We start from the raw sequence: 10834 nt of genomic DNA, 5'->3' as shown, positions 1-10834 counted from the left end.
TCTCTCCTATAGATATACTTTCTCTGGATAAACACATCCCATCTCATGGCTTTAAATACAACTCCCAAATGTGTATCTCCCAGACCTGAACTGATTGTACACACCCATCTACTTGACATCTCCACCTGGATGTCTCACAAGCATTTTAAACTTATACTCCAATCCAATCTACTGGTTCTCGTCCCAGCCTGCAACTCTGGTGGCCATCCTCATCTGCGTTTATGCCACCTCCCTCTTTCAAGTTCCTCAGAGGAAAACCCTGGAGTCATTTGGCCATCTTTTTCCTCTCGCATTTAATCCATCAGCAAGAGCTTTTCAGTCTACCTTCTAAACTATATCTAGAATTCATGGCAAATATGCTCTCTTCCCTGAGCTGGGACGTCCACATTCTGCAGCTGAACATCTGCAATTCTGATTCTAGGCATCTGGACTTGTACTGGGTCATAAACCATTGGCTTCCCTGGTTCTCAGACAATTGCATCACTGGCTTGTTCTGTTTCTCCAGCTTGCAGACAGCAGATACAGGGACTTCTTAGTCTCCTTTATCATCCCAGAAGTATTTAAAATGAAACAATTGGGAGCAAGATGGCGACGGGTCTGGAGTGAGCGTGCCAGAGGACAGAGTGAGCCTGAGAAGTGTGCGCTGTGCTGCCAGAGTACTATTTGCATTTCCAAGAGCAACAAAAAACAAATAAATCACTGATCAACTAATCTACAACGAAAAAAAGCAACTACAGTCTCGAGGTTTTAGGGCCGATGCAAAAGAAGATTCCTGAGAGTGCCGCAACCACGCCGGGAGACAAGCAGCCCAAGGCAACAAAGGCCAGGAAAGACGGCAGCGGCGACGCAGAGACAGAGAGGNAACTTATACTCCAATCCAATCTACTGGTTCTCGTCCCAGCCTGCAACTCTGGTGGCCATCCCTCTTTCAAGTTCCTCAGAAGGAAAACCCTGGAGTCATTTGGCCATCTTTTTCCTCTCACATTTAATCCATCAGCAAGAGCTTTTCAGTCTACCTTCTAAAATATATCTAGAATTCAGCCATTGCTATCTAGTTCAGGTCACTAACAGCACTCACCTGCATTATTCCATTAGCTTTTCAACTAGTCTACTACTATCTGTACTAAGTACAGTAAGCACATATATATTTTTTTTCTCTAATGCAATAAAATAGAAATTAATAATAAAAAGGTAGATAAACCTTACATTTTTTACAGCTTAATAATACTCCCCCAAGTGATAATTTGGTCAAAGAGGAAATTTTAAAAATACAATTTCAAATTAGAAAATAATAGAATTAGAAAAATAATAACAGTTAGAATACAGCATATTAAAATATATTAATACAGCCAAAGTAATTCTCAGCATTCAAGGCCTAATCATAAATGCTTTTGCATTCCAATTCTTTGGGGAAGCAGTGAAGAAGTTGCAAGTGTCAACTAATGACTGAATTGTTCAAACTGAGGTTACCAGAAGTAAGAAGGGTGGGGGGCAAGGGAGGAATCAGTAAAGGGCCATGAAAAATCATTACAATGTATAATGTTGAATATACTAATTATTATCCTGATTTGAGCAAAAAGTATTGCACACGGGTACTGGTATTCAACTCTGTACTCCACAGATATGTACAATCAACTATGTTTCAATAAAATAAAAATAAATAAATAAAGACTGAATTGTTCAAATCAGGGAATGGTGCAATGCAGAAGATGGGGGAGGGGGAGAGTTGCAGGAGGAGGGTGGTGGTTGCAGGTAACCATATCTCAGCAGTCGCTCGAGTAGGAAAGAAAGACCCTTACATGGCAGTCATATCAAAAGGCTTTCAAAAGAAAAGATAATTACAAACGTCACTAAATCCATAAAAATTAAGTTGCCACTCGCCTCCCCCTCAGCTCCATCTCCTAAACCCAATTTTGAAGGAGTTGAACAAAAGAACTGACCATACTCCTCTTTGCCCCCCCTCAGACCCAAGCTGAGGTTGTGGAGAAGAGGGGTAAGTAGTAGTAACCAACACTTACGTGGCACTTACCATCTGCTAGGTACTATTTTAACTACTTTATGTGTATTAATAGTGTAATTCTCATAAAAACCCTATGAGACAGATACTATTATTTTCCTCATTTTACAGATAAATTAAAGAGTCAATGACATGCTCAAGGTCACACAGCTAATAGGTGACAAGAAGTGAGCCTTGGGACCCAAGCAGTTCAATCCCAGGGCTCCTGTTCTTAACAACTCTGCAATCAGATTTGTGCCACACCAAATGAAAACAGATTGCTATTTTTATATTCTGTGAGACTGGATGTTTTAATTCCTGAAAAGGAGACTGTTTGTCAATACCTGGAAGTGAAGAAAAGCTGTGGTCGCAGAATTTTTGCTTAGGCAGTGGGATGTGTGATCAACAGAGCAAGCTCAGGGACAGTTGTGAAAGAATAAAGAGTTATTTTATGTGTTTTATTTTATTTTTATTCTACTGTCAAGTGTAGGTTGGGTGCTGTACCCCAAAGATATGTATAATCAGTTATGCTTCAATAAAAAAAGAGTAGGTTGGGATAATCTAGAAAAAATGGATAAATTACTAAATACATACAACCTACCAAGACTGAATCATGAAGAAACAGAAAATCCAAAGAGACCAGTAACAAGTATGGAGATTGAATCAGTAATCAACAGCCTCCAAGCAAAGAAAAGCCCTGGACCTGATGAATTCACCGGTGAATTCTACCAAACATTTGAAGAAGAATTAATGATAACCTTTCTCAAACTCTTCCAAAAAAATAAAATAAAGAGGAAGGAAGACATTCAGATTTATTTTATGAGGTCAGCATTACCCTGACAAACATGCTACAAAACAAAATTACAAACCAATATCCCTGATTAACCCAGCTGCAAAAATTAGCAAACTCAATTCAATAGTACATTAAAAGGATCCCACACCATAATCAAGTGAGATTTATCCCTGGGATGCAAAGATAGTTCAACACACACAAATCAGTAAATATGATACATTAACAGCATGAAGGATAAAAATCATGTGATAATCTTAACAAATGAAGAAAATGTATGCGGAAATGTCAACACCCTTTCATGATAAAAACTTTCAACAAATGAGTTATAGAGAGAATGTCCCTCAACATAATAAAGAACACTTATGACAAGTCCTAGCCAGCATCAGTCAGTGATGAAAAGTTGAAAGGTTTTTCTCTAAGATCAAGAAGAAGACAAGGATGCTCACTATGTCACTTTTGTTCAAAGTAGTACTGAAAGTTCTAGCTACAGCAACTAGGCGAGAGAAATAAGTAATATTAATAAAAATTGTAAAGAAAAAAGTAAAATTATTCCTGCTTGCAGATACATAATCCTATATGTAGAAAACCCTCAAGACTCTACACACACACACACACACAAAAAAAGTTAGTAGTATATGAATTCAGTAAAGTTGCAGGATACAAAGTCAACATACAAAAATCGGTCGAATTTCTACATACTAACAATGAACCATGATAAAGGAAATTGAGAAAACAATCCCATTTACAATAGCATAAAAAGAATAAAAGGCTTAGGAGTAAACTTAACCAAGGATGTTAAGCATGTGTACACTGAAACCTACAAAACACTGATGAAAGAAATTAAACAAGATACAAATAAGTGAAAAGACATCACATATTTATGGATTGGATAAATTAATATTTTTAAGATGTTGATACTACCCAAAGTGATCTGAAAATTCAATGCTATCATCATCAAAATCCCAATAGCATTTTTTACAAAAATAGAAAAAACAATAACAAAATTCATCTGGAACCAAAGAAGATCCAGAACAGCCAAAATGATCTTGGGAAAAGAAGAACAAAGCTGGAGGCCTCACACTTACTGATTTCAAAATATGTTACAAAGCTATAGAAACTAAAACACTATGGTACTGGCATAAAGAAATACATATAGGCCAAAGGAACAGAATAGAGAGTCCAGAAATAAACCTGCATATATATGGTCAATGAATCTTTGACAAGGGTACCAAGACCACATAATAGGGGAAGGATAATGTCTTCAGCAAATGGAGTTGTGAAAACTGGATATCCACATGCAAAAAAAAAAATTAAATTAGACCCCTACCTTGAACCAGACACAAAAATTAATTCAAAATGGATTAAAGACTTAACACAGGATCTAAACTGTGAAACTTTTAGAAGAAGCCAAAGAGGGAAAGCTTTTTGACTCTGGTCTTGGCAATTATTTCTTGCATATGAAACCAAAAGCACTGGCAATGAAAGCAAAAATGGACAAGTGAGACTACATAAAACTAAAAAGCTTCTGAACAGTAAAGGTAACAATAAACAGAATTAAAAGGCAATGTATGATATGGTAGAAAATATTTACAAACCGTATATCTGATAAGGGGTTAATATCCAGAATATATGAGGAATTCCTACAACTCAATAGCAAAAGCAAGAACAACAGCAAAACCACACAACCCAGTCAAAAAATAGGCAAAAGACATGAACAAACATTTCTACAAAATAGACATACAAATAGCCAACAGATATACTATAAGATAATCAACATCATTAATTATCAGGAAAATGTAAATCAATACTGCAATGAGATATCATCTCACACCTGTTAGCATGGCTGCTGTTGAAAAAACAAAAAATGTCCACTGTTGGTGAGGCTGCAGAGAAATTGGAAACCTTGTACCCTGTTGGTGGGAATGTAAAATGGTACAGCATCTACGGAAACAGTGTGAAAGTTCCACCCAAAGCCAAAAATACAACTACCACATGATCCAGCATATATACATTAATACTTCTGAGTGTGTATCTGAAAGAATTGAAATCACAATCTCAAAGAGATATCTGTACTCCCATGTTCATTGTAACATTATTCACAATAGCCAAGAAATGGATAAAGATAATGTGATATATACATACAATGGGATATTAATCAGCCTTAAAAAAGAAAAAAATCCTGCCATTTGTGACAACACAGATGAACTGGAGATAATTATGCTAAGTGACATAACATAGTCACAGAGGGCCAAAAACTTCATGATTCCACTAATGTGAGGTATCTAAAGTAGTCCAACTCATAGAAGCAGAGACTACAATAGTAGTTGACGGGACCTGGGAGTCAATGAAATGGGGGGTTGTTATTCAAAAGGTCTAAAGTTTCCATCAGACTCGATAAAGAAGTTCTAGGGACCTGCTGTACACGTAGTGTGACCAGTACTGGATTGTGCACTTCAAAGTTTGTTAAGAGGGTAGATCTCATGTTAAGTGTACTTACCACAAAAGAGTAGACTGTTAATAAACCTTTATATACAAATATTCCCCCTCCCATTTGCATTTTGTAGGTAATCAACAAAATAAAGAATCCTTTTTGAAGAATTCACCTTCTTAAGTTTGGATAAAATAATTATTTGTTTTTTAAATTTAGTATTCTTTATCTGTGTCACATATATATTACGCCATTTAATATACCAAAATTCCTGCAGAGTAGGAGAATCTGAGATTCAGGGGGGTTAATTGACATGATCAAAATTCCATCCCTAGAATAAAAAAAATGGATTTTTCACTAGGGATGTCTGATTGGAAAGACTGTGCTCTTTCCACCTTTCTACTAACCACAGAGGTTGGTGTAGAGTAGGTGGTCAAATGATATCAGCCTGTATTTTTCAAACTTCATTAAAGTCAAGTGAGCAGATAGCAGCAACCATTTGGCTCTGATCTAAAAATTTTTTTTAAAAACTATACCTAGAATATATTCAAGATGCTTACAGAAAAATCGTTGCTTACCTTTGAAGAAGAGTATTCATATCCTCCCCACAATATTATTCCTGCTGCCCCTAATGCAGCACTTTCACCAATTGTATGTACTAAATCCTCCTAGAAAAGAGAAGTGTCAGGAGTAGTTTCTGCCAAACCAAAGTTAGTCTTGATAATTCAATAACAATACTCAACTTATCAACTGTGGAAAAGAACGCATTAAATAATGTTATTTTTGTTTCTAAAACAAAGGATATAGCAGAATTGGAAAAGGTGATTCTGCTTTGGATTTTTACATTTATTTGATAAATATTTATGAATTTCCAGGCAATGAAATAGATTCCAGTACCTTCTTTGAAGGAGTGCTTTAGTGTGATGGTTGACACAGCCATATACAAACATGGAATTACTATATAATAAATTAATTTCTGTATTAGTAGCACCCACAAGGCATATATAGATTAGAAGATGCTTAAGAGTGAACAGAAGAGTCTGGCTAGGCTTCCTTGAACAGGTGCAATTTCAAATGGGTCTTTGAGGATGTGAATTGTCAAGGCAGACTAGAAAGAGCAGAGTTTTATGTCCAGAAGGAAGAACAAGAAGCAGAGGCTCACATGCAGGCAAGAGCACGGTCCAATCAGAGAACTACTGGTAACTAACTCCTTGTCATAAAGTACATGGCATTTGGGGAGAAGTGAAAGTACATGAATCCTTATATATAAGCAGAATCCAAATAGAAAGAAAAATGTTATTTTAAAGTATTAGGACTTGACCACAAATTTTTTTTTAGTACTGGAAACACAAATTTGCAACTTTGAATTGAAAGATATTTTTGACTGTCATGTAAAGAATGCAATTGGAGGGGGAGGTCAATATGTTGTAGGCAGGGACACCAATTGGAAGAAATTGTTCAGTAAGAAATGATGAGCCCTTAGCAAAAGCAATGTTAATCCTTATAAAGAAGAGGAGACAGACGGAAGAGTTATTTGGAAATAAAGATGGATACATCTTAGTTCCCTGACAGATAATAAATAGAGAAACAGGGAGGCATCCAAATGACTCTTAAGTTGGGTGATTAAGGAGATCATAATTCACCAAGATAAGAGGCCGGCCCGGTGGCGCACTGCTACAGTGCGCCGCTTGGGAGAGCAGTGGTGCTCCCGCCGAGAGTTCGGATCCCACATACAGACCGGTTCCCACTCACTGGCTGAGCGGGGTGCAGGTGCAACACCGAGCGTTGCAATCCCGTTGCCGGTCCCAGTCTGGTACGGGCGTGACACTGAGGGTTGCGATCCATTGCCGGACACGAAAAAAGACAAAAAGGAAAAAAATAAATAAATAAATAAATAAAATAAAAAATAATAATAATTCACCAAGATAAGAAATAAGAAGGGTATGTTCATGATTTAGCCCAAGGGCCAAGAAGCAGGAAATAGGGAGAGTTGGAAGATAGAGGAGATGTCTGATGGAGCAATCTGCATTCCTTCCTCATCTACAAGGAGTAGACAGTCAGAGATCCCGTGCAAAGGTGGAGTGCTCAAGGACTGCAGTAGGTAAATGGCCATGCCACAGCAAGCTTCCTTCTTTAGAGGAAGGTCCCAGTAATACTAGTACATGTGTTCTACAATTTGTCTAATTAATACAAGAAAGAGGGCCGGCCCGGTGGCGCACTGGAGAGTGAGCCGTCTGGGAGTGTGGCGGCGCTCCTGCCGAGGGTTCGGATCCCATGTGGAGACCAGTTCCCGCTCACTGGTTGAGCGAGGTGCGGATGCAACACTGAGGGTTGCGATCCCGTTGCCGGTCCCCGGTGTGGGCGTGACACCGAGGGTTGCGATCCCATTACCGGTCAGTAAAAAAGACAAAAAGGGAAAAAAAAATACAAGAAAGAAAATTGTTCATTCATTTTACTAACTACTATCACATTCTTTAAAAATAAATCAATTCTCTTATTTAAATACAAAAACTTCTTAAAGAAAATGCTAAGCAGTTACCCCCCCCAGAAAAAAAATCACATTGAAGATTATGTAGACAATAGGTCAGAAAAACACATACTGTTTGTTGATATGTGGAAAATGGAGAGCAATAGGAAAGCGTTAAAACACTTAATATAATAATTCCATACTTTGGGGGTAGTAGAGTATGCAGTCTATTGATTTCTGAAGTAGAGCTCAGAGATGATATTTAGCCCATAATTTACTTCAAATGTCTAACAGTACAAAAAATAGGAAAGCAATGACCAAGACTTTCATGAAGATGTGGCTCATCTCCCTCTCCTGTCTTCTACCAAGATAACTGACTGCATGGATTACTATTATTTTCTACTGTTATTGTAATAACATATTATTCCTGACATGTTCTAGGCACTCAGTAAATAATTTTTGAATGAATAAATGTAAGCTAGTTCTTTTTCCCAAAGGGATTTGAGAAAGGGACATGATTTGAGAGATCTGTTACTTGAGGAATACCTTAGTGAGAAGTCTTTGGTAGTCATGACTGATGTCTTAAAATATCCAGAGAACTGGTTTTTCGAAAAAGAATTTGATTTATTCTACGTTGCACCAGAAGATAGAATTAGAACTAGTGGTGTGAAGTTATCCAGAGACAATGTAGCTTTGACATACTCCAGAGCTTTCTAAGAATTAATATTGTCCCAAATGGCACTTTTCCTTCTGATGTAGGAAATGCCCCATCAAAAAGTGCTAAAGCACTGGTCAGGTAAGAAAGGATTCACGTTTGGGTGGGAGGAGGATTAGAGACCTCTGAGATTTCTCCAATTTTTGGCCATGATGCTATAATTCTTTTCCTCCTGAACTTATTAAATGAAACCCCATTTTGAATAATACTTAGTAATCCTGCAATGATGAGAATATCAGGTAAAATCAATAATATTTGGAGCAATAGATTTTTTTCTAAAATATTTTTAAAAGAATTGCTACCTCTTTTAAATGTCCTCATCTAAAACATAAGTGGTCTAAGAAAGTGAGCTGTGTATTACATATTTAACAGCCCTGCTTGTCTGCTGGGTACTGGAATAAATAATTCTTGGCTCTCAGGTGTGGATGGAGATGTAAGGATTTTCCTATCTGACGACCCATCCAATGATTGCGTCCTGATGATAATGTCCAATGTCCTAAGTGACAATTCAGCTAAAGCTTGAACATTTTCAGTGTCTGCAAACTCATTATCTTCCGACAAAGCTCATCTCTCATCTCTGTGCTGCCTGCTTTGTGTTAATTCTAAAGACAATATTTGTCTGTATATATAAAACACTTTTAATGCCTTAACACTAACCACTAGATGGAACAGTTAAGTTTTAAAGAGAAAAATCAACAGAATCTATGTTATTTTTTCAGTTAATCTAATCAACTAATGCAAAAAAAATCAATCTAAAGAAAAACACAGTTGTTTAATAATTTACCTCAAACTCTTTTTTGTTTGTTTCTCATTTGGAATTGCTGCTATGTTTTTATGTTATTTATTTATTTACTTTGGGGGGGCTGGCTGGTACAGTGATCCGAACCCTTAACCTTGGCGTTATCAGCACCATGCTCTCTCCCAAGTGAGCCTACTGGCCAGTCCATATGCTTATATATTAAGGAGCTGAATCTATAATTTCTCCGTGGTTAAAATTAATCTATCTGTTATATTATTTAACTCAAGTTTAAAAACTGTTATGCAGGGAATTCCCGTGAATGCTAAGCTGGTAAAAATTATCATTCAAAAACTATTATTAAGGGAGAATAAATATCCTAAATCATTTCTTTATAGACTTTATATATCATTCTACCAAATTTCCATTTTTTATGTAACTGTACTTTTTCTTACCTGTGACAGAGCTTCCATACCGTGTAAATAAAATGGTCTGGAAAAAATAAAAACCGGTAAAACATAGTCATTTCTAGCCATTTCAGCAATTCTCATGGCTTCTCTAACTCAATAATGAACAAATTTCAAAGCTTTTAAACTTGACTTCAATATTTTATCCAAATATATTGAAGGATAAAGTGCCATGCTTTTATCCCACAGCCACAGGAGTTGGTCATTGCGGAAAATTTCCTCATTTGGGCAATTACCTGTGTAGCTCTCTGGATTTATCCTGTAATCATAATTGTAGCAATCTGGGTAAAGATAGAAGCCCCACAGACGTTTTGGTCTCATTTCCAAAGCTAGCCTGAGGGTAATGTTCATAAAATTCCTGCCAGCATGTTCGAATTCCTGCTGGGCAACTGTTTTCACTTTCCTTTCTGACCAATCAGGATGGAGGTTTCTAGTGAAGGCTAAGGAGTGATTTTTATACATGATTCTGCTGCCCCAATTTCTGTCCCATTATGGTTTCCAACTTTGCCAGTCAATAACGACAAGTCCTTCTGATCGCCACACAGGGACAGCTTTTGCAATGTCATCGGCAGTTTTCCTAAGGTGTTTAGAAAGGCTCATATTCTGGGGTATCCCTCCATTAAAGGATGTTCCATCTTGAGAGAAATAAGGGTAATACCCTAATTCATCTGGATAAAAAAATGGCAATTGTCGATCCACTCTGAGTCGCTAAAGGTTTTGATAGAGTGTTAAATACTTGAAGATTCTATTATCGATCCACTCTGAGTCACTAAAGGATTTGATAGAATGTTAAATACTTGAAGATTCTTGTTCACATTGAAGAAATTTTGACAATTCATTGTTGGGGCGGCCCAGAAGATGTTGAAAGGCTGGTTCTTGAGCACTGGAGGCATTGCAGGCTTGAGGGCTGGCTGAGTACACACGACAGAGAGCAGCAGCTCTCCTAAGCGGGCCAGCCACAGGTGACGCATGGCCTGTAGTTTTCAGCACTGTAGGAGTCTCCTTAAAAGTAAGAAGGAGCAAAATTGTACATGATGAAGTCAAATGTCACTTTAGTTGTACAGTACATAATAAATATAACTTATTGTCTAAATTGGGACAGTTTTGAGAATTGAAATGTGCACCAACACTCACACTAGGCCAATGGGAGTAAACTGTGACTGTCCTCAGGAAACCAGAAGTCTGGTCACTCTATAGACAGATGTGAGGCGATTACATTTTAAAGTCTAAGT

The 10834-nt window shown here is 37.3% G+C and overlaps 1 protein-coding gene across 1 annotated transcript in view; it reads right to left on the bottom strand.

The window, feature by feature from the left end:
• Positions 1–10573, bottom strand: part of LOC103607573 (hyaluronidase-1-like) — a 13577-nt gene extending 3004 nt beyond the window's left edge. Inside the window, 3 exon segments of the mRNA XM_008592065.1 lie at positions 5796–5885; positions 9591–10300; positions 10339–10573. Coding sequence (XP_008590287.1) covers positions 5796–5885; positions 9591–10300; positions 10339–10573 — 1035 coding nt within the window.
• Positions 10574–10834: the final 261 nt, after the last annotated feature.

Source organism: Galeopterus variegatus, unplaced genomic scaffold, assembly GCF_000696425.1.
Source record: "Galeopterus variegatus unplaced genomic scaffold, G_variegatus-3.0.2 Scaffold7549, whole genome shotgun sequence".
NCBI lineage: Eukaryota > Metazoa > Chordata > Mammalia > Dermoptera > Cynocephalidae > Galeopterus > Galeopterus variegatus.
This window is presented reverse-complemented; position numbering and strand designations above follow the sequence as displayed.